At 40.1% G+C, this 25,378-nt stretch overlaps 1 protein-coding gene across 1 annotated transcript in view; it reads left to right on the top strand.

Moving 5' to 3' along the window:
• The window catches only part of TAF3 (TATA-box binding protein associated factor 3), a 111,726-nt gene that overhangs the window by 72,478 nt on the left and 13,870 nt on the right, over positions 1-25,378 (top strand). Inside the window, exons 3-4 of the mRNA XM_015629243.2 lie at positions 13,581-15,397; positions 20,330-20,412. Of these exons, the coding sequence (XP_015484729.1) occupies positions 13,581-15,397; positions 20,330-20,412 (1,900 nt within the window). The remainder of the gene's footprint in view (positions 1-13,580; positions 15,398-20,329; positions 20,413-25,378) is intronic.

Consider the following 25,378-nt stretch of genomic DNA (forward strand, 5'->3'; position numbering starts at 1 on the left):
CTACAAATGCTTTTGCAGCTTTTCACGAGTAAGGGAAGTTTTGTACCTCGAGATGAAGAAGTTGTCTTCAGTCTGAGCCTTCTTTGGGGTCTTTGTGGATCATCAGCTGGTGTCCCTGGGAATTGCAGTTCCCTCTCAGCAGGGAGTCACCTGGTAGTGAACCAGCCTGAGGTCCATGAAACAGGAAGGTTACATGGGAATCTGACAACTCTGAAATGAAGGGGTTTTGTATTTTTTTATGTCTGAGTGGAAAGTTAATGTTACGTAAAACTGCCTACTGAAGCCAATTCCTTCACTAAATTTGTTTTTGTTGGATTTTTTTCATTCCTTCTGTGTGTCCAAGAAAAATATTACTTAGCTAAAAGGCATTAATTCAGTTTAAATCAGAGTATCGAGCCCTCTGAGTCTAGTACTGATGTGTGCACGTTTCTTGTTTAAATTAAGCCTGCTGGCTACTGGCTTGTTTGTTTCTCCACTATCCCTGCTTTCCCTATATTCAGGATGCTTATCTCATAAACTGCTAGAAAAATAATGGCCATGTACCATTTTTTAAATAATTCAGATGGAAAAGCAATATCCTGCAGAATTTCTGTAATCAAGTATGCAACCAATCCAGCTCGTGCGGAAACTTGATCAAAATAGATCCTTAACTCCTGGTTAAGCCTAATTACGATACAGAGTTCAATACAAAGCCACTTCTCATTTTCCTTTGCAATCAGCACATCATTTTTGTTTTGTTAAAGGACACAAGTTGCATCCCTTAGATAAACAGCTTGGGCAAGCTCTGCAAAACAATTAGTGCATCTTTCACATGGCCTAAACTTGATTGAATAATTACTCAAATAATGGTCAGTAATGGAATACATAGGGTTATCTCCTGGCTAATCCTCAGGTAATGGAGTTGGTGTATCTCTGATTTTTCTCTTAGCTGTTCCCAGTGAACAGGAGACTGAGACAAAAGTGATTATGGGAAGTTGAGGGAGTCACTGGAGGCCAGCAAGGAAAAGGAGGCCTTATCTTAAGCAATTAATCAAGAAAACTCCTATTGTGGGACAATTATTCAAAGCTAATTCTAAAATAGCTTTAGAGCCTGAGGTCCTGAAGGTTTTTTAGTGTGGTTTTTTTTCTGTTTTGTTTTTGTTTTGTTTTAAGAATTTTGCCAAGGTCATTGGGAGCACAGGGGCAGCCCTTGCATCCAAATGAAGGCTGCAGCATAAAGGGGGAGTTGAATCTAAAGAGCAGCATTTAGAATTTTGAGCTGAATTTTGTGCAATACACAAATGTGTGCCTTGAGATCCTTGTCAGAACTGTGAGTTTTTATCTTAAAAAAAAAAGTTGGAATGTTTTTAAACAGAGGCAATATTCTAAAACTTGCTTAATGCTTTCACAAAAGTCATAGAATCAGAGAATGATTTGGGTTGGAAGGGACCCTAAAGCTCACTGTGCACCACTCCCTGTCCCATGGGCAGGGACACCTTCTGCTATCTCAGGTTGCTCCAAGCCCCATCCAGCCTGGCCTTGGACACTTCCAGGGATGGGGCATCAACTTTCCTGGACAAACTGTGCTAGAGCCAACCTCACAACGCTTTCTGCCCAATATCTAATCCAAACCTGCTCTCTGTCAGTTTGAAGTTTTTCCCCCTTGTTCTATCACTACATACTCTTGTAAGGGAGTATCTTACTGTGTGTCCTTTGCAAGTGACACCATGAGAAGTGTATCAAGTCATTTCACATCCATGCCCACCTTTACTTTTGCAAATGCAGGACTCTGATATCTCTGAATCTCCCCTTTATTTTTTCATTATCATTGTCACTGCTTTTTGCTTAGCTTAATTGTCCTACAAAGCCTTGCAGCAACCTCAGAAGAGCAGGATTGTTTTGTGGCTGTGGCCTTGTAAAAGCCCACAAGATCTTTCCAGTTGTCTCCCAAAAAAGCTCTTGTACAGTGAGAGAATGTAACTGACTCCTGTGCTGTGTTTTCAGCCCCTGAGCTCCCTTGAAAGTGAGATTTATTTGAAGATGTTGCAGTGATCCATGAGATCCTACAGAAAGAAGCAATAGATTTTAGCAGTTGTCCCTGAAAAATTATAAGGTCACTGGAAAAAACCCAGAGGTTTTAAATTGGATGTGGTTTAAATTTTCCTACGGCCTCCTGAATCGGGCTCCTTGCTGGAGTGGGAAGCTGCCCACAGAATTATTGCTCAGCACTGTCACCCCATGCTCTCAGAGCACTTTTTTCCCCGTGGTGCTGACAGCAGCATTTTGAACCCTCTGTGGTGTCAGGCCGCCCGATCTGGTTTCAAATGGCTGTGGAGTGTCGCCGGGGAAGCGCTGCTGGCTAGGTGATCACACTGCCCTGATTAGTTTTCTCTCTGCCCATGGGCACCTTTTGCAGGGCAGGGTTACAGGGAGAGCCTGGACACACATGTGCTCCTGTACAGAATAAAGCAGAGAGGCTGGAAGACAAAGAGAGTCACTAATTGGATTTGTAGCTGTAAGAAAAAAAACTCTTTAAGTAAACATTTTCCTCTCTTTAAGTCTCCGTGGCTTCTTTCGTGAAAACCGCCTGAAAGTATCTGTTTCGGGGGTGAACCCTTCCCAGCAAATTTAATTTTGAGCCTTGTCAAGCTTTATTAAAACCTTATCATCAGTGATTTCCTCCTCTGCTAGATCAAGAAGATTGTATTTGTTATGGGATTCGTGTTGTGGGTCAGAATTCATCCCAGCAAAGGAGAAGGGGGATGTACCAGGACACACCGGTGCCAGTTCAGAGCACTGAAGTCCCAGGATAAGTGTGGTCAGCACATCTTCCTCAAGGCTTTGGGTGCTATTTAGACAGAGTTGGAAGCTGTCACTGCCTTTGTGTTTCTGAGTTAGCAACTGTGAGTATAAATTCATTGCTCTACATGGCAAAAACATTCATATTTGCTCCTGGTATCATTAAAGAAATGGATTCCCAGCATCAGAAATACTCTCAACCCATTCCCAACAGCTGGAATATTTGGTAAACACTTCTAGGTATGGTGTGTATACATGTATTAAGGGAGGAGGTGAACATGTGCCTTTTTTTCACTCTTAAGTAATTCCATTTACATTAGTGAGAGTTTTGCAGCCAATTGCAGAGCCTTTTTATTTATTTATTTTTAATTTAATTTCTGTGGCATCTCTTAAGTTGTGCCACTATGGATCAATACCACAGATTAGGATTTCACCTAACAGGGTAGACAGAGCTTTTCCAATTTATTCTAGAGTACAGGACCTGGCTAGCTTTTTTTTTATATCTCTCAATTCATCTATTGAAAATAAACTTCTCCCTATCCCAGTCTTTCTCTTTTTCAGAAAATATTTTTGAATTGTTGAGAAAATACTGAATTTCCCTTTCTTACCCAATGAAGACAAAAAGATGAGTGGAAGAATCTCTTAAATACATGCTCTGTTTGTTTTTCTTATAGTGCCAGAAGTAACCAAAGCACTTTGGAAAACACAGATACGGTTCTTGCCCTGAGCAGCTTATCATTGGGATTCAAACATGCCCTTGCAATTGCAAGTGATGCACAAGAGGAGGAGGAGAGGAAAGGCAATTAATGGCCAAATGAGTTGTTGAACTAAAAAGTTATTTGAAGGTGATTTAAACACTCAGAGCCTTTTTTAAGACAGCAGAATTGCATCTTTGTCCTGCATAGCCAGAGTGATGATGGTCTCGAAGCTGAGTTGAGCCAAGACTTCCTTCTGCATTTTTGCAGAATGATTTTTGCAGGAGGTCCCTCATGTGAATAAGAGATTAGGACCCAAAATATCCCAGGTCTACTTTTGAGGGAGTAAAGCAAGTCAAAGGTAGACACAGGTCATTGTAGCTGATCACAAACTTTTATTGCCAGAGGAATTCTCTCTCCATGTGGATTTTGTGCCCCACCTGGCAGTGTCTGTGTTTATCCTGTGAACTTGGAGATGAGCTCATTATTTAATAGGAGACCATTGATCAGAATTGCCATGATCTTCCCTCCCATCTCCTCTACCCTTGCCACAAAACCAGTAACGAGTTGGGTCACTCCGGGCTGGAGGACACCCTAGCTATTTTTAGCAGCATTATAAATACAAATATGCTTGTTAGTACAATCTAAAATAGCCCATCATGCCATCATGTCTGCCTCTTGCTGTCTCTGGGACTCTTGAGGATGAGAAGTGGGACTCTTCAGTTCTAACTATAAGGCTTAAACCACATTTCTGCTCTCACAGGTGCATTACACAAAAAACCCCAACCTTTTTGGGGGTTAAATTTTGAACTTCTGGGAGAAAGAATGGGATCTGAAGTAATATAGTGAAAGAAATACGTGGTATCTATGGGACGGTTATGCCTTTCTGTTTCTGGAGTTCTTTAGCTCAATTGCAAAATAAGACATTAAATAATCACAGTATTTTCTCACTGCTGAATCCAAGTACCCAAATATACATACAGGCTGCAAATCCATGAAGGAGTAAAATTCTGCAATGCCAGGTAAAAAAATTATTAATATAGAAGAAATACAGGTACCCTAGTGCAATAAATACTCAGTCTGTTCCTTTGCCAGGAGGTACAAATAGTTGCTTCCTAAAATATTTGTAAAAGCCTAGGGATTTTCAGCCTAGGATTTTATTGAAGGTAGAACAGTATATTTTCTTATACAAGACCATAGTATAGAAAAGGAAAAGCACTGTAAAAATCCTTCCAGATGTTTATATAGGTTCAGTGTTTTTGTTTTTATTAAGATTTGTGATACTTGAAAAGCTGGTTTGGAAAGCTCAGCTGGGAAGATTAGATACAGAGGTGCAAAGTGAAAAGACTGATGGCCTGCTTTCCTTTTCTCAAGAAAAATACGTATAAACCCCTCTTATTATATTTGAAAATTATTAGATACAGATAATACTATGTGGATTTTGAGTCTTTAGATGGTAAATTTGATCTTTACAAGAGGAATAGTGCTGAATCTCAGTTGTAACTGAAATTCTCATCCAGCAATACTCCTGGGAAGATTATTAAAATACTACAGGTACTGACATTGGCTACAAAGATCTACTTATGCATATTTCTTTAAAGGGGGGGAAAAAACACCTTAATACACAGTATTACCATAGCTAGGCCCTATTATACTATTGTAATCATAGCTGAAGCAAGAACGGTGATTAACGATGGCAATTTATTGTATCTGACGAGGGGAGAAAATAGGAGATGTTGTCGTTATCATAAATCATATCATAAATAACCAAAGAGAAGCACTCAGAAAGCTTGTGTGGTGTCAGCAGCAAGCCCTTTCAGGCACGTTAGCCCAGGATGTAGCCATAGAAACCCCAAAGTCATATTGTTATCTTAGTCTTGCTGCAGTTATGTGATACAACAGTATTAACATATAGATTAGGCCATTTATAATACTAGGTGTCATTTCAGGTTGGCTTGCTTATATAGCATTTTAGTTTTTTTATTGTGCCGAATGTTAGGGAAACGCTGCATTTTTACAGGTCAGTATAGAGCCATTTATAAAGTATCAGCTTCACACCTCTGTCAGTCTTGCTAATGTACTCTGTTATTGATTGGTTGTACTCTATGAATTGTCATTGCCTAATTACCTTGTCTTTGCTAATAATTTTATTTTTTAGAAGTCAAAATGTTCCTTTAAAGAGAAAACCTCTTTTCCTGCCCACATACTCTGGGACAAGTTCTTGCTTCTTTTAAGGATCATACACCCCAGAGAGAGTAAAAAGTGAAATAAAAAGCATGGAGACAAATTTTGTTGTAGAGGTTTTCTGTCCCTGGCTCTATGTTTTGATCTAACTGCAGTGGTTTTCACATTACACTCTGCACAGTTCAGGGGAGAGACTCAATCCCAAATAATTCAGAGCAACACCAAAGTGACTGAGCCAAGGCTGCCCTGCTGACAGGGAGCTAGCTGGATCTCACACATTTCTCATTCCATCACTTCCTAAAGATGCTTCTGGGGCTGTTTGTAGTCTCCAGACCCATTAGCCCAGCACTGCTGTGTGTTTGTGTGTGTGCATGAGCTACAGAAAATGTTGAGCCACTGCTTAAAAGTCAAAGAAAAAATAAAGTCTCCCTTGCTGTATTTAGACAGAAACATGTTTTTGCTTACTGTAGCAGCACAAATTCTGGAGTAATATTTTGCCAGGTCAGAGAGAGATTGTGGATGTAACAGATAACAATCTGCCAATTCTGTCTTCAGCAGGGAACTGGATGTGTCATTTTAAGAACCCTGTGTAATTTGGCTTCATAAAATTCCATATTTTTAAAAATATTAGAATGAGGGCAGCCACTGGTAACTACTAAGAGGTGTTACTCTCATTGCATCTGATATCCTAAAGCAGCAGTGGAAGCCAAAATCTCTCATTATATCCTAAGCCAAGATCTTATGCTCAGAGTGATGCTCCTCACAGCTCTCTTTTTCCCCACTCCCTTTAGCTTGTGTTACCTTGAAGTGGGTTTTTTACTTTGCCAGCTGGGCATAAAAATACTTCTCTTTGACCCTCAGATATATTTCCATTTGAGTTATCCCATTAGGTCACTTCTAGCCCAAACTAGCAGATAATCTTTCTTATTTTAGCCTCGATTAGTTCCTCATTCTCCTGCACAAATGCTTGAACCAAGGCAAAAGAAAGGATGGGACAGTTTCCATTTAAATGTAGAACTACAGGTTTAGGAATTATGGTTTATTTCTAGCAAACTATCAATACTCTCTTCTCATACTGGTGCTCAGTAGTTCATCTCCAATGATTTCATACCAAGATGGAGAGGATGGAGAGGTAACTGAATCAACCTGGAAATTTTTGATTCCAGAACCAGATCATTGCTATCATCCATATTTCCAGATGGTTGGATGTATTTTGTCATTAGGGATGGAGGGCTGTTTTATTGACCTCTTATTGGTTCTTGGACAGGTCAATAAGGGCTTCTGGAATGATTGATAAATTAATACACCAAGTCTTGGTCCTGCTGAACACCTCAAAGTTCAGTGCTGGCTAATAGTAAGGACTGAAGGCACCACCCAGCCATTTGGGGCAACATTTTCCAGTGTGATTAACAAGTAGAGATGTTTAACTTCAAGCACCGTTCACATTTTCCTTACATGCAAAATCACTTCCCATACCTGAAAGCATTTTTTTTTTCTTTTTGTCTTTTTTTTTTTTTTTTCATGTATTGGTGGGTTTTACATTTGATAACATACTGAGAAAGGACAGCAATGAACTTGCTGACACTGTCAGTGGAAAAATGTGAGACATGAGATCATCATGGAAGATGAATTCCTTGGTGGTGCTCTTCCCAGCTCTCTTCACATAGAAAGTATCAACTGGGAAATGTCAGGGTTTGTTAAACAGGTCACAACAGTGGTCAGTTGTGTTCATACAGCAGAAAAATTATATATACAATTATAAATATATATATGTATATATGTAACATATACACAAGCATCTATATGAAATCCAGTGTTCTAAGCCCCACATGTCACAGGTATCTCAGTGTGTTCATTTTGCATTAAGGTATCAGGATATTGGCCTGTAGGATATCAGGATTGAATTTTGTCCCTCTTCCATTAATTTCCTTTATGGACTACAAGCACACTTTCAGTTTGTTTTGGGAAAAGGCCATTGTTATTACAAGTTAAAGAGATAAAACATATCATGGCACAAGAAAAAGGCTTCAGTTTTAACAGAAATCAAAAGCTTCTGCTTATTAGGATATGATAGGGATGTAAGCTCTTGACTTAATGACTTAAAATTTCTAAAAACTTATCTTTGGCTTCATCTCATGCTTTAACTAGACAATAGGAAAATTATTCTGGAAGTCTGCAGGAAGTTTTTTTTTCTATTTTTTTTTTTCTCACTAAAATGTTTCATATGTTGGGTGGAACAATCCCTTCCTTCCTTGCATTTGAGAGGCTGAGCTGGCTGTGTGAAACCATCAGCCTTGATATCCATGTGGTCCTAAGGAGGATATTCATGGAAACAAAGATGGATTGGAGATTTTAGTGCAGGCACTGCCAGATCACTTCCTTGCCAAAATCCTAATTTTCCTTAAAAGCCCTGATGCTTCCAGCTTCCATTCTCAGGTACTTGTTACCATGCAGTGCAAATGAGTGGAGAGGATGATCTGAACAGAACTATGTGTGAAAGAATTCTGTGATCTACTGATAGATCTTACTTGGTCATTTTGCATTCTCGTAGGAAAAAAAAAATGTTCAAGTTCTTTTTAAAAAGAAAATTATTATGGAAGAAATTCAATAGTTGAAAATAGGCATGTATGAGTTGCATGGAAACATCTGCTTTTTGAGAATTGTATCCATAATGGGTTTACTCTGATAGCTGATCCTGTTTATCTGGCATACTGCAGTTAGTATCAAATGCCAAATGCCTAAATCTTACATTATTGTAATAACAAGAGTTGGCTTCCACAGGAACTGTTACCTCCCAGAGCTTTATGCAATTAATACATTAGATGTAGCATAGGAGGTAAGAGCTGCTGTTACTAAAACCAAGTTACTGTTTCTTCAGCAAGTGGTGTCCAGCTTTAGGCCAGCATGTCTGACTCTGCTTCATCTTGTACATAAGAAATATTCATTTATTCTTAAATCTGCATGTCTTACCCAGATGGTTTTATCCTGTCACCACCCTGTGACAGAGCAAAATGTTAATCCAGTTTTCAGAAGAGAGACTGGAACTTTACTTAAATTAAATGCCAGCCAACAGACAGGGTAAGTTTTTGGCAGGGTCAGGAGCTGAGCAGAGATTTTTGTCTGTCCCAATCTGTGCCATGTCCTCTAGGACACCCATTTAGCTGTCAGTGCTTATGTTTTCTCATTGATGTTACCAAGTAAAAAGTCTGGTGATGACTAAGATGATGAAAATTTTAATTTTATTGATGTGATAGATTTTCTTGCTTGAAGAATGCCCATACATAAGTGCATTTCTACTCAATCAGATGAGGTTTGCATCTGTTTTTCCTGCCTTCACTTTTATCTCACCCGTTGTGCTGCCTCCTCTGACAAGGCAGCCAGGTGAGCATGATAATGTGGTACAGGTGATGGCACTTCTTTTTCTGCAAAAAGGCGGAATTTCTGTTCCTTTATACCCTTGTGTCAGGTTCAGGGACAAATAGTCCCTCAGTTTTTGTAAACCTGGAAATTAATTACTGAAGTGTTGACTACTGCTGTCCTGAAACTGAGCTGTGGCCAAATTAAGAAAATATATATTCAATAACCCTTAGATCTGGGGTCCCTGCTGTGCCACAGGAACATGATGTACCAAGTAGAGTTTGAGCTTCTTTAGTGGTTTTTCCTTAAAAAAGGTGCAGGAGTTTCAGTTTCTTGCCTGAATTATTGAGCTTAAGAATTTTTCCAGCATTTGAAGTGGTGACAGATCCCCATGGTTTGCATTTGGGGTTCTGATGATATTTATCAAGTTCAGCTTTTACAGCACCTCTGTGAGATGGAATCATCATTGTCAGATGGAAAGGTAGCAGGATGTGGAGTGACCTGCCCCAAATCACCCTGCAGACCTGTGTCAATAGACAAGTGGATTCTTTCCTCCCTTAACTTCAAGATCATCCTTTCATGAAAGTGAATTTGCCTTCTGACATAGACACAGGTGATATTGTTACCCATTGAATCATTTAGGTTGCAAAAGCCCTCTCAGATCATCAAGTCCATTAACCCAGCACTGCCAAGTCCCCACTATATCCATGTCCCCAAGTGACACATCCACATGGTTTTTGAACAGTTCCAGGAACAGTGATTCCACCACTTCCCTGGCACAGCCAGCTCTTTCTCAGGTAAGAAATGCTGCCTTTCCAACCAGATGTCTCATGGTCAGAATGCTGACAGCTCTCAGCTTGTTTTATTTCAGTGATGGACAAATTCATTGCTGCGATGGCTGAACTCATCCCTCCTGTAACCCAGGCTCTGCACAGGGGGCCTGCTGACATAATAAACAATTGCTCTCTATAGCTTTAGTAATGTGAGCATTAATATTGATCCAGCACTGACTTCTCTAACGACCAAAAAAAAATGTATCTGTTATCTTGAGAAACCTCCCAAACAGCTCCAGTCTCCTTTCATTACAGGGGAGAGTTATGAGGGCAGATGGCTGAGGTGATATCCATTTGACCTATAGATGCTAACTCGGGCTGGATCATTAATAAGGTGGCCGGAGATAGGGAGAAATGGCAGTAAAGAGAGTTAAAAAGCAATCCTGTGCACAAAGGATGGTGCATCCAGAAGTGCCAGGTGGCAAATGGGATGGACAAAGGTGAGAAAGTGGCTGTGTGGCTGTAAATGCTCATCACCAAGTCAGGCAGCAAACACTTAAAAGCTGAAGTTTTTCCATATTTAGTTCTTGCTCTGGTGTTAATCCTTTGGGAGGAAAAAGAGACGTAGGTCTTGAACTCAAGATAGAAATTTCACTTTCCCTAATTAACTACCCCCCTCCACTGTCACAAGAAAAAAAGGAAAAAAAAAGTGCTTCATTGTTTTCTGCCACAGCTGTGGTGGCTCAGGTTTGAAAGGCGCTGCCTGGCAGAAAACCAGTCCTTGCTAAGGATCAGACTGTGGCCTTGTTCCAAGAGAAATTTGGATTTCATTTGACCATGATAGGATTCCAGATTGTCATCTGAGCATGTCTGAAAAGTGGTGAATGTGTGTCAGGAGTTAAGTGCTCATGAACTTCCTTAGTCCCTGGATTGTTCAGGACTGACCCAGGCAATTTTTTCCAGATGTTTTGGGGAATCCAAGTCCATATAAAAGGGATGGTAATGCTTCTGCTTCCTTACTAAGTTGTCTTTGTGGCTTGCAGGAATGTGCATGAAAGCTGGAGCCAAGACACCCCGATTTCTTGTCTCACCTCTACAAACTGCACTTTAACCTTTCTGCCCTTCCCTGGCACCTCCACACAAGATCACAGAAACTTCGTGGGCCCGCTGCAAACTTTACTTGGCCTTATTTAAAAAAAAATAAGCATTGCTCTTTTTTTATTGTACAGAACTCCGGTCCCTGTTCTCCAGAGCTCCTCTGAAATTGTTTTTTTGCCTTTGATCCAGCAGCTGCTGGTATTCTGCAATCCTAAGTAGGTAAAACATGAGAAGCACCTTGGGATGGGAAGGAGTTATAAAAATATGAAATATTGCAGCGTCCTTCCCTCAGATACAGTTTAAGAGGGGGGCTGTTTAAATGGACACTGGGTAAAAATCTTTAGCAAATAAATATTCTGATTTTTCTAGTAAATGTAAATTTTTTACTGTTGCAGTAGTTTATTTTCCACTTTACTGACTCTTTTTATTCCCATGTTTCTTGCATTAAAATGGTTAATGTTCCTATCTCTAAAGTCTGTATCATAAAACACTATCTTTCCTAATATTTTAATTTGGCTATACTTTTCGTCTTGTGGCTGAGGCAAAAGATTTCTCTAAATCCCAATTTTAAAATATGATGTTTGTTTTAAATTTTATCTCCTACTTTTAAATGAAAACAAACTCTCAATGCTGAAGTAGGTGGAATGGGGTTGGGAGGGAATTGCTCAGTAGCAACCAGTGCTGTGTGACATCTGATGAATGCTGATTCTTCATCCCCAAAACCTTCTGAGTGGTTGAAGGCAGCTGATTTCTGCAGCAGCTTAAACAGAGATTGAAATTACTTCCATGATGGGGGAAGCAGATTTTTTTCCCCATAGCAGGTGCAGGCTCAGTCCACAGTGATTTCTCAGTTATACTCTAACTTTGCAGTTTAAAAAATTTAATGTCAGTGCCCAGCCAGGCAAAACCTAACTCCCTAACATTTCTGTTTTTCACGGAAGGCTAAGACTTTATCCTCAGGCAAAGTCTCCTCTCTGGGCTGGCTGCTGTAAATCCTCTGGGCCCTGGTGAAAGCCAGACTTGCTAGCTCATTTTACTTAATTTGTGATGCTGGCAAGATTTGTGCTGCAGCCCAGGGCTCTTGACTCAACTCTCCTAAATCAGAGCATTGACACATTACAGTAGAGAAACACCAGCACAGAAAACCTGAAAATAAACTCCTTGAAAATAGATATTTCAGAAAAATGCTGTCTTACTGAGTTGTAAATAGCATTTAGTGGAATGTTTCAAGTTTCTTGGTGCTTTCTTCGTTAAATCCACTTGCTCATTAAGAAATTGGGTTTTAACCACTGTCCTCATAAATGTTTTTTACTACATATTTCATGTGAGAATCTTGAGGCACAGGATATCTTTCCTCAGAAACCCTACTAGACAAAATGTCTTGAGTTTTTGCAGGTAGGTAAACAGAAACTTGGGGTAAAGTGAAATGAGGTTGTCTGTGTAGGAATGTTAACCAGCAGAAGTGTAATGATGTAATTACTGCAAATACAAATGTGTCACATTAATGCCTGTGTAGACATTCTTATTCAGGACTAGGAATCCTTTTTCCTGCTCAGATAATTCCATTTTGAAAGTGAGGAAGTGTATCCAAGAGGATAAAGTGCTTGGCTGTGGTTGTGGAGATCAGAGGTTCTCTTTTTAAATCTACTGTGGATTTGTTGGGAGATCTCAAGTGAATTTTCTCCTTTCTCTGCACCATAGTGTCACATGTGGGTGTGAAGATGGTGGTTTATGTAGGGAAAAAAAGAAATTGTTATTAAACAAAAAAACAGCGCAATCACACAGGTGGTAGCCACAGTGGTTCGGAATAGTTGATGTCTGGTGCCTACACTGTGTAGATTTCAGGCTTATCTTGCTTTCAGAAGCTGATTTTTGGTTTTTGAATGCCCATTTGCTCTGGAGTGTTTTAGGTGGATTTCTCCTTCATTTTGGTTTCACTGCTGCAGGAATGCAGCATATGCATATCATACCAGTTTATGCACTCCAGGATTGTCCCACGATGCAAACAAAACAACAGTAAGGGAGATGATGGGGAAATGAGTTTCAAAGGCAAGTTCCTAATCTGAACCAACACACACACACACGATGCTGGAGCATTCCCATATAGTCATGACAGATAATGTCCACCTGCAGCAGCTCTTAAGATGGTATCAGACACAGAACCTGGCAGGTTGAATGGGGCTTAGTCCTCTTCTTTAACCTTCAGACTGTGCTGCTTCAGGAAGAATAAACTAGGTTTAAGAAGATGTTTTCCTAGTAGTTAATCTGTAGTCAAAACTGTGTGATATATAGGCAAGACAGTTCTGATTAATTTTACTTTGACACTTTGCTTGACACTGTATTAGACCAAAAAATGTTTCACCTCAACCTCTTTGCCTTCATTTAAAAATGAATGAAGAAGTTAGGTGGTAGAAGTTGGGTGGTTTTGGGTAGAACTGACACTTTGGACCTGTTCTGAAAGCTCTGCCATTGGTGAGCTCTACCCTCCTCTCCTTTGCTCATGGGTTCAGTGTTACTGCAGTGAGGGCACCCCCAGTTCCAGCAGGGGCTGATGTGAGACAGGAGGTGCCACCTGTTCCTTCCACACAGACCAGTAAGAAGCTCTTATGTGTCCAGTTGTCTGCACATGAATATTTGCTCTGGTGCTTGTTTGTTTCAGTTATCCTAATGCTTTTCTAAATGTTTTTTGTTACAGAAGAGGAAGAGGAGCAGGTTCCTACCGATGGAGGTACATCTGCAGAGGCCATGCAGGTCCCACTGGAAGAAGAAGGAGATATGGAAGAGGATGAGACAATTAATGATGAGAACTACTTAAGCAAGAGACCATTAGAAAGTCCTGATGCTGAGGAATTCCCACCTGTGAAAAGGCCAAAACTGTCTGTTTCCAAAGGGGACCCCTTGGACGGAACTGTGGAACCACGTGAGCCCCTTAGCTCAATAAATACACAAAAAGTACCACCAATGCTTTCTCCAGTTCACGTTCAGGACAGTACAGACTTAGCCCCCCCTTCTCCAGAACCACCTATGTTGGCTCCCATTGCAAAATCCCAAGTGCCGACCCCCAAAACTTCAGAGGCAAAGCCGTTTGTACCCAAAACAAAGTCCAAAACAAGTTCTCCAGGACAAAAGACAAAATCACCGAAAACTACACCCTCACCAGTGGTAGCTGGGAGTCCCATTCGTTCACCAAAAACTGGATCCAAAGAGAAAAAGTCACCAGGTCGCGCCAAGAGCCCAAAAAGTCCCAAAAGTCCAAAGGTTCCTGCTCATGTTCCACAACCACCTGTGAAGCCTGAAACACCAAGTAAAACCCCTCTGGCTGCATTGAGTGAGAAGATAGGAAAGGAAAATATTCAAGTGAAACAGGGACAGACACCACCTGAGCCTGCCCCCAAGCCAAATATGGACAACCAGGTGAAGAAAGTCCCTGTCATGGACAAGACTATTGATGATTCGATCGATGCTGTGATTGCTCGTGCGTGTGCAGAACGGGAACCGGATCCCTTCGAGTTTTCCTCCGGGTCAGAATCAGAAGGGGAAATTTTTACCAGTCCTAAAAGACTTTCTATATCTGAGTCTACAACTCCTAAACCTTCTGTTCCTGCCAATAATGCAAATAAGGCAGGAGGAACTCCAATACCTGCCTCAGGTGGGACTTCAAGTTCAGACATTTCATGGACAATGGATGACTCCATTGATGAGGTCATTCGGAAGGCAAACATGGGGACACCTTCTAATCCACCTACCAACTTCACTTATTTCTCCTCTCCTTCTGCTTCACCTCCAACTCCAGAGCCTCTTCTCAAAGTCTATGAGGAGAAAACCAAGTTGGCTTCATCGACAGAAGTGAAAAAGAAATTGAAAAAAGAGCTGAAAACTAAAATGAAGAAGAAAGAAAAACAAAAAGAAAAAGATAAAGAGAAGAACAAGGAGAAAAATAAGGAGAAGGAAAAGAACAAGGAGAAAGATAAAGACAAGGAAGGAAACAAGGAAGCAAAGTTTCAGTGGAAGGAACTACTCAAAGAGGATGATCCTGATCCGTATAAATTCAAACTAAAGGACTTTGAGGATGCTGACACAAAAGTAAAGTTGAAAGATGGCAATACCAAAAAAGAGAGAGAAAAACATAAAGATAAAAAGAAAGAGAAAGAGAAAGGCAAAAAGGACAAGGATAAAAAAGACAAAGAGAAACTCAAAGATAAGAGTAAGGAAGATAAGATAAAGGTGCCATCAGCACCTCTTGTGTTACCTCCCAAAGAAATGTCTATGCCCTTGTTCAGCACACCATGTGCCATGAGGCTTCCCAGCATGTTACCTTCCTTGTCTCCCATGCTACCTGAGAAACTATTTGAGGACAAAGAGAAACCAAAAGAGAAGAAGAAGGACAAAAAAGAGAAGAAGAAAAAGAAAGAAAGGGAGAAGGACAAAGAAAAGGAAAAGAAGGAGAAGGAAAAGGAGAGGAAAGAAAGAGAAAAGAAGGAGAAAGAAAAGGAGAAACACAAACATGAAAAGGTAAGCTGGTTGGATGAGTTGAGATGGCACACTTGCTTGAAAAATTCACATGGATTCCTATGTTTGCTGCTGAGCATTGTCCAAGAGCTTTGAGGAGAAGTGTGGTTACAGGTTTGGTGTTTCTTAATAATAACAGCTCCAAGGAAGGTGTCCACCAAGAGCTTCAGAGAGTGTCCACCTCTTTGGAAAACAAAACAGTGGAAATCTAGTTCTGTGAATTTGAAATGTGAGATTGTCCTGGCTTTTCTCAACTCTCTTTTCACTTGGAAAAGCTTCAGCTCAGAGTCAACAGCAACACACACAGCAAAGGGATGCAGTGTTGTGATGCAGCAAGTTTGTTCTGTAGCTTTCCACTAGAAGGGCAGCATTATTATTATTCTTATTATGCCTTTCATATAAACTTTACGTTTTGCTTCTAAAAGTCTGCTGTTTCAAAGTTTGTAGAAGCCTGGAAATTCCCAGGTGGACAGAAATGAGAAGCAGTCTGCCTTCAAATAAGTATTATCTCACATGCTCAAAAGAGCTGCTGAGTCTTCTCTTAGCAAATCTGCCCCCCTGCACCAATTTGTTTGAAGTAAGAAAATAATTTTCCAATTATGGTCTAAGTGTTCAAATGTCACCTTTCGTTCTGAGTCTTGTGCTTTAGAGACTGAAGGGGAGAGCTAATTTTCAAGGGGTTTGAGTTCCTCGCATTCCTGTAACTCTTACTGATTCACATCAGCCAAAGATAATTTCTTCTTTCCAATATCACCTAATCTCGAGAATATATTTAATATTTAAGAAATGAAACCAGCATATTTGCATGTTATCAGATTTGAAATCCCATTAGAAGCAGCTACCCTAATTCAGGATTTGCTCTAATTTTTTTGTCACTTCACCTTATAATACGCATTAAATTGTTAATATTGAAAAGAAAGAAGGAAATAAAGAGAATGTCTTCCTATGTGATAACCTTGGATACAAGAGTTCCTAAATCTCTGTCCTTAGCCTTAGGAAGCACTGTGTGAGTTCCAGTTTTACCAAGATGCTCTTTACATCCTGCTTTGAGTGTAATAATACTCGGTTTGTACACGCTTGGATTTGGGATATTCCTCACTCTCCTTTTCTTGCCACTCTTACATTACTTGCTGGACTTGCAACAAAGTGCTGCTTTCAAAATGTGCTATATTTTTAAAGTTTACAAATGGTCCATGCAGAATCTGGGTGATGTGGGGAACTAAAGTTTGTCTTCTGTGGATGAGTTGGTGATGGGTGGGGTGGTGGCCCAGTTGTCCATGATAATTTCATGTCAGCTCTTAGACTGCAGCAATATTTTCAGAGATTCCCCATTTTATCTGTCTGCCCCTTGTGTCTGAGCTGTTTTGGCAGTATTTAGTTGAGAATTTCTGCTGAGATTTATTTTTTAAATTAAATATGGGTGTGTGTAAAATAGAGGCAATTGTTTTACCTCATTGCATATGTTCAGTTTTGCATTTCTTCTGCAGTTGTCTCTGTCAAGTTTACTTTAGAGTGATAAACAGACACATAAACAAATACAAACTGGTAAAGCTTCAGTATAGACTCACCATAATATATATATATATATATTAGGAAAAGGAGTTCAACACTAATAAAAACTTGGACAAATTAAATTGACAAAGCTGCCCATTACCTTGGCAAAAAGTCCCTGTCAAAAGATAAACTTTAAAGCTAGAATGCATGAAAGAGTCCCCAGATAGAATTAAAATTTAAACTGATTCTTGAGAGATAAGCTTTTTTTAAATCCACCTCTTTGCTGCAAGTCAGGATTTTAAAAATAAATTTCCCCTTTAAATCTCTTGAGCGATTTTCATTTTTTGCAAGGCCGCACTGCTGGTGTCCTGGAAAAATGGAGAGTTAGAGCTTTATCAGTTGGTGCCCTGAGGTATGTGGCAAAGAAGCTAAATCCTTGAAGATTAGCAAAAAAAATGCAGCACATGGCAATAAGGGGCTTATATGACTACTAGTATTAGTTCAGGTGAAAGAAGTATTGCTTATACATAAAACTGGACAAATCCACTGACAATGTATTTTTAGTTAGCTACAAAGGAGTCTTATATTGCTGGACTTTACCTCTTTGGTGATTTGGGAAGCTTAGTAATCCACTGTAAATGCTCTTCTGCTGGCCCCAATTCCCAGTATTACTCCAGAATGCTGCTCTTTCGTTTTAACCCCTAAAAGTACATGTTTCCTTAATTTAGCTTTTAGATCACACAATGACTTATTTAGCCAGCAGTTGTGCTGCAAGAGCAAATGATCAAGTTACAGTTTGGATGTTTAATCTGCCACAGCGCGTCTGCCTTGGAGGTGTAAGCACAGCCTGGGAGATGAGTTCGTGGGCTCGCTGCAGTTTCATCTCCTGATGGCCAGGAGAAAATATCAGAGTCCCATTTCCAATATTGCTGTAGTTAAACAAAAGACAGACTCAGCTGTAATATTCCCATTTTTGAGCCTTTTTCTAGTTACTGTCTAAGTGCACATCCCATCCTGTTGGGTGATTGAGGCTTTTTATCGAATTTTTCCTGGAATTTTGCCCTAGGCAGCTGAAAGGTACAGAGCAGCAAACAGAACACTGTATAAATGGCAGAAAACAGAAGCTAAAAGGCTTCATGCTGGGGGTGTTTGGTGGTGGCACCAAGAAGGAGGAGCTTTGTCTCAGGGCTTGCCTGCAGCTCCGTGCCCTGCAGTGGTGTTGGGTGCTGCCCTCGGAGCCAGAAAAGGAGCTCTGGGGCACTGCCTTGCAGGCTCCACCAAATGAAAAGCAAACACATGGAGAAGTTACTCCCCACTTTACTCCAGAGATTACCAGGCATGCTGTAGGAGTGACTGAGCAGCTCAGGGAGCAGCTGCTGACCCAGTTTCAGCTAACCTTAATAAGCTGAGCTGGAAACTAAAGTAGTTGAGGAACTGCTTCATGAGAAATGGAAACATCCTTGCGTCAGGGCAGGGCTCACCAGAGCTGCCCCAAAGTAAGCTGCCCTTGCTCCTCTATAAAAATCCCATCATCAGTGTAGAGGAAGACCAAGCTCTGCAGGATGGAACTGTGAATGCTCCTTAGTTTTCTCCCTGGTCTGATGATGTAAACCCTACACACAAACCCACGTTGCAGAAAGATGCTTCCTCTCCTCTTGTATCAAAGGGTAAGATTTAGCATTGTGGTGGAGGCCTGTTTTCTTCTCCCAGAAGACTGTGGTGTTGGTATCTGAGCATAAAGTGGTTTATGTGCTTTTCTTCTGCCCTGTGAGCCCACACCACCATTGTTTAGAATAGAACCAAGGACCTTTATAAATGACATGAGCATCTCTCTGTGCTGTGTGCTGGAAGCTGCAGCAGCTGTGCCTGTCCTGAGACATTCTGTATTCAAAACAGGCACTAAAGAAGAAGGAGAAACTGCAGGAGAAGAGGCAAAATAGCCTGTGCAAAGCCATAGTCCTGAGCCTCCAGTACCCAGGGCTCAGTTTCAGTCTGTAAGCAGTGGGTGATGTTACAGGTTAAGATGCTGGGGAAACAGAAAAGACTCATCTGTGGAAGATGGCAGTGAAATTGTTGCAGGCATTAGAAGCTTCAGAGGAAAAAATCTCTTGCAACACTCCAGGGGAATGACGTAACAAAAAATGTTTCTACATAAACAAAGAGTGGAGAGAGGCCTGTGAAATCAGTTAATCCATATCCATGGAGAGCTGTATTGCAAAGTACAGTTCACTCTGTCAGAGCAGGAGCACCACTCAGGCTGCTCTCCTCTCTCTGGCCTAGACATCTCCTAGAGAGCAGCTCCAATTCTTTTGCCAAAATGCTTGGCACGAGATTTTGTTATTACCTTTCTCAAAATAAGTCCCACTTGAGCCCTCCCACTTTGGCCTGCTGTTTCCCACACTGCTTTCTGTGCTTTGCATTGATTGTTTGCTCTCCCTTTTTCTGTGAAAGCTTTATGAAACTGGAGATTTGATCAGATTTCCATTTAATGTATGCATATTAGTTTTGTCTCTTGAGTTCCTGGAGCAGATTCAGCCAAGTGGTTGTTTTATTAAATATGGTGACACACATACTCAAAATGAGATTAGTCTCCATCTCTCTTCATATATATACACACACATATAATGTATATACACTTTTCATATATGGATCTAAGCTGAGTAATGAATGCCTGGAGAATCATTACAGTGTCAGCTGTAGCATCTGTGCTCATTCTGTACAGGTTTTGCAAACCAGTAGCTCAGTGGGAGCTGGTAATTTTGGCATATACTGGTTCCATAAGTTCAAGGACATATTCAAGTGGTCTAAACTCCATCAGATACCAAGATTGGAATCCCAGGCCACTCAAAAATAGTCATTAAAAACCTCCGCCTAATTGCAGTAAAATGCAGTGGCTGTTACGCCAGTGTGGATAAGAACTTTCATAAAGTATTCATTGTTGGCAAATTCAGCTTGGAGTTTATTTGCTTCCTTTGTCTCTCTTTTTGATTCAAGAGAGTCATGGTATATTTTTGTGATGAACCTGGGAAATAATTGAATTTAAATATCAGAAAAATGTGCAAACACCAATAGGTGTCTGACAAGTTTGAGTACTAAGATCAAAGCATTTCATGTCATTGTTTAGAAACAAACTGTGAAGTTTTGTGTCTCTAGAAAAGTACTTAGTTAGGAAGATTTGCAAACAAATTGTATCAGGAGGTACAAATACAGCAAAATCTCAAGTTGATGTTTTTAGCTTAAAGTTTGTATTTGTGAATTGCTGTGGCTGGGACTCTCTGCAGACTGAGACCCATCCATGCCATGGGATGAAGTGTGAGAGAATAGTGATTAGTCTCATTAAGCTGATATACTCTGGTTAACTCCATCAGTCCTTTCATGTAATTAATGTATTTTGAGAATCTGCTTGCAGTCTTTGATTGATGATTGTATTCCCCTGTACAGATAAAGGTGGAACCAGTTGTTCCAGCTCCATCACCGGTTATTCCTCGGCTGACTTTAAGAGTGGGCGCAGGCCAAGACAAGATGTAAGTACAAATAAATCCATCTGTGAGGTGTATGCTCACCCCAGTCCATCCTCTGGCACTTGTGGGAGCTCTTCTTTTCAGTGGGAAAAGCTTAAAAATTAGTGGTAAATTACATTTATACAGCAAAGTGTATTCTCCAAGTGAGATCCATCACCTTCCATCCATCCTACTGTGTGTCCCATTCCATGTCTTTCTAGGGCATGGATTACAGGACTCCATCTAGGCTGGCACAATGCCTCCAGTGACATTTAGTGTGGTTTCTGTAATGGATGCTTATCCTGAGTGTAACCTACAGCTAAGTTTCACAACACTCCCCAGCTAACAGTTGTTTTATGCTTTAAAACATAACAGTTGGAATTCCTTTATACACATCTGTTTTATTGTAACTGTTGATGATTATTCATGAGTGTACCTAACGCATTTCAAGTGCTGGTTCATTAGCTCTCTAATTATTGGGTGCTGTTGTACAAATAATAGTTACTTTGTACTGGATGAGCATAAATAGGGTGATCCCTATCCTGAGATCATCCAGCATAAACAGGAGGCTGGAGAGGCTGGGGAAACAATGCGTCACCAGGCTTCTTAGGCTGGTCCTGTGTTGTATGTGAAGGGTTTCTTTTAATCAGGTTTTTTGTGTTGATTTCATGGCACAAAGCACACTTTCATGTCCAGTGGTAAATATGAGCACCACACAGATGTTTTATTTCCATTCCTTGCATTAAATACTGCTAATGCAATTGTTTCTCTTATGGAGCCATTAGGAACTAAACTCCCTAATCACTAATTTTTCTGCTCTAGAAATTAAATGGGATTTTGATGATTATTTTCTTTTTCACTGATTCCTTTTTCTCCCCAGTAGTAACCATGACTTTTACTGGTTTGAAGCTGCTAAGGGACTTCAGTCATTCCTTGGTTTTTAAGGGACACCCACACCCCAATTATTAACCATTTTTGCTTTCTTCCTTTCAAAGTATTTGAGTGTGATCTAAAATTTCTGTGCCTCAGGTTGCTGTACAAAGTTCCAGCTTTCTCAGAATACTTGTCTGTCCTGCTGAGCATGATTTGAATGTGCATGGCTGGACATACTGTCCCTTGAAAGCCCACAAATCCATTTTCCTTCTTGAGGAGCCATGGATACTTTAAAATTCTGCTTTTTCATGGGTTGTAGAGTGTTTATATGGGGGAAATTAACTCATATTTTCAATGCAGAACTTCTGAATTAAAGTTCTGAAGCCATATTCTAGCACCAGTTATCTTCCAACCTTATCTCACCACGCTGTTTCTCATACCCACACATGTTTTGAGAGGGGACTTCAGACTCCATCTGTTTGCTACAGGTCATGTGAGTGCATCATTGTCATCCCTGCCAGCCCTCAGTGGGTCTGAGATACTGACATCTTGTTCCATGTGCTTTTGTGAAACTCACTTTTATTTCAAATTCATTTTTGCATCTTTAGTGGCACCTTGGCCCCCATCTGAGGATCTCATAATTTCAAGAGATCCAAGGATCCAAGATCAAGGATTTCAACAGGCAGAAAGAAAAGCTTTTTGATGTGTTATAGTAAGGGAAAGTTAAACTTACGTTTCATCTGTGTCAGTAATGATATTCTAAATACCTGGCAATTATCATACAAAAATGTTGTGTTTCAATTAGCCTGTCTCTGGAGTTTACTGGCATGGGATTGTTTGAAGATACATGAATCTCCATGGAAAGGTGCAAGGAAAATTTTTAAGGATTACTAGAATTTTATATGAGCAGAAACTAAATGGAGAAGCAAAATCCCTCTGCAGTGCAGCTGGGGCTCTTCAGCCTGGAGAAGTGAAGGCCGTGGAGAGATCTTCGAGCCCCTTCCAGTGCCTGAGGGGCTCCAAAAAAAACTGCAGAGGGACTGCACAAAGTGCCATGGAGTGACAGGGTAGGGGGAAGTGGCTTCAAAATGACAGAGGGCAGGGTTACATGGGATATGAGGAAGAAATTCTTCCCTGCGAGGGTGGGGAGGCCCTGGCACAGGATGTCCAGAGAAGCTGTGGCTGTCCCATCCCTGGAAGTGTCCAAGGCCAGGTTGCACAGGGCTTGGAGCAACCTGGGATAGTGGGAGGTGTCCCTGCCCATGGCAGGGGATTAGAGCTGGATGATCTTTAAGGTCCCTTCTAACCCAAGTCATTCTGTGATTTTGTAATTTTGACTTCTTGGCTCCTCTGCTTGGACCAGTGTTCAAAGCAGTGATGGCAGCAGCAGGGAAGTCTTTTCTCTTGTGTTTGGTTGTGAATAACAGTACATATTTCTCTCAGATTTAAAGTAATACCTGCATTCAGGCTTGTTTGGAGTGCAAATGTTCTTACAACACACATCAGCTCAAAAGAAGTGGCCATTTACAACATTGGGTTAATAGACATGAAAATGTATTATTGCTGAAGGATGGACAAACCAATATTGGAAAAACTGTCCTACTTAAGAGTTTTTTTGCAAGTGTTTTAACTGCACAGTTAAACAAGAAGAAAGTAGATTATTATCAAAGCATTTCCATCTTAGTTGTAAACAATTACAGCAATACTTGCATGGATGCCACATTAGAAGAAATTTACTGGATTCCATTCTAATGCAATTAGAGCTAATTTTGTTCTTTAAATGAATAAAAGGTCAGCTAGTAAATCTAGTTTATCTCAAGTCCAGGCTTCAATAAATTGTTTTATTTAATTTGTTGTAAAAGATCTTATCCTTAATGGGCCTTGCTCTTATTGGTTTGCTTGGGTTCTAAAATATTTATGACCACCTTTTTAGATATGATTTGAATGATATGTTGGAAGGGTTTTTCACTTTTTTTTTTTTTTCCATTCCAGTGTTATCAAGGTAGATTGCTAACTGAGTTAGTATAGGAAGGAACTAGAGATGCTATCTTTTTTTCAAAACAAAACAAGCAAAATAAAAAACACAGACTTTTAAATTTTAAATGAACTGCAAATGATGTGTAGGGTTTAATACTTTTACTCAATTACATCATGGCTTTTTTTGGTCTTGTTATTTTTCTTAAGAACTATCATTTTTCATACATAAAAGTTTTTTTAAATCATATCTATTGATAAGGTGTTGACATTACAGCTACTACTACAACTGAGATAAACTTCAGCAAAAGTACATGCTGTAATGTTTGATACTTCTGATAAATTTATTCTACATTTAAATACAGCTTTTAAGAAAAAACACATGGTGTTGACACTAATGCCAGACCACAAAGCACAGTACTACTCACTGGGTGCTGTCTCAGTGTTTCTGTGTCCTGGAAGCAGGATATATGTTTTTTGTGAAATCAGGTCTCCAAATTTACCTTAAAATTTCAGACTTTTGCTCCAGACCCATATCATAACTCTGCCATCAGCAGGGAACCTGGAAAGCAGACAGGAAGAAAGGGAAAGACAGGCATTTTAACAATGTTTAACTGGTAAACCTGACCTGCTGCTCTAATGAAATTTCCCCTTGTCTTCTATACTTTTTAAGTGAGTAGGTACGTGACTTTCTCCAAAAACAGATCACACACATGCTTAGATATGTATGTGTATGTGCCTATAAAAATGTATAATAAACAACCTATGGATTGTAAGATAAATTCCTAAAAAGATTAAGGGATGAAAAAAATTTTGTTACCCAGATATTTAATTGTCCCTACTAAAAATCTTTATTACTTGGTAGGATAATATCAGTCTAAAGCCAACTTATTTATGTGTGGAGGCTCATTCATGATACCCCCATGACAAAAGCCATGAGCAGAACCACCTGACATCCTGTGTAGAGGATCTCAAAACCAAGGGTCAAGATGAAGGAATTATCTTGTGATCATAGATGTGACCTCTCTTTGAAATATCAGTGACCCAGAAGAATATTTTTGGGACTGGGAGGACAGGAGAACCTAGTTTATTACACCAAGTTTCTTGATTATCCATGTAAGAAGTTCCACAACCCTCACAGGGAAGAATTTTTTCCCAATATCCAATCTAACCCTGCTCTCTTTCAGTTCTATTTGCTGAAGAATTGGTTATTTTAAGTGCAACACAAAATTGCAGCAAATCAGTTCTTCACTCATACTTTTTGAAATCCCACAGAACTACATAATTTCATAACTTCACTTGCAGCATGCAGAGTGCCACCAAGTGCATGCTCACCAAAAAAGAGATGCCTTAATGATGGATCTTCTATCTACAACAAGCTTAATTTACAAAAGAGTTGAGTTGCAAACTCTCCAGAGATTGAATTTTCTTGGGAAAACTGCACACACACATACACAATGAGACTTTAAAAGGTCATGGCACCAAGGGAGGAGAGAAGAAGAAGGTTTTAACAAATACATCCATATGTTTCTTATTGACAATTTCTTATTGAAGAAAGAAATTAGACAAGAACTGTGTTGGTGCTCCCCAAAACTCACTGGGGATCTGAGTTGCTGCTGTAACATAAATGTGTGTTATTTTAAAACTATTCAAGCTCTATGTGAGTTGTGGAAAACTGGATATCCAAGACTTTGCTGCTGGTTTGGGTTAAACTAGAATCCTGCCCTGTACAGTTTCCAAGAATGCACCTGACTGTTACAGAATCATCTTTGGTGTATATTCAGGAGCCTCAGTTTTTAACTAGGTTGTTCTCATACAGATAAATCAGAGGGTGTGAAGAAACTTTTGCGCTTGTCAGACTTTGATAATTTACATTATTGTCTTCATAGTGTTTGCCCACAAAAGCTGAATAATGGGGTTCATTAAGCTCCCTGTACAGGCATATCCAAATTGTTTGCCTCCAGCCTTGGCTCCTGACGTGTGGCTGGGGAGGGAAGGATTGGCTTTTTATTGACTTGTCAAGCCTTAGGTTTGCATTACCAGCCAAGTAGCTCATGACCCATTCCATTTATTGCACTGTTTTGTGGTGGGGAAACAGGTAAAGGAATCCTGCTGGAAGCCCCTCCTTCTGCACGTTTTGATG

The sequence above is a fragment of the Parus major genome, chromosome 1A (genome assembly GCF_001522545.3).
Source record: "Parus major isolate Abel chromosome 1A, Parus_major1.1, whole genome shotgun sequence".
NCBI classification, from domain to species: Eukaryota; Metazoa; Chordata; class Aves; order Passeriformes; family Paridae; genus Parus; species Parus major.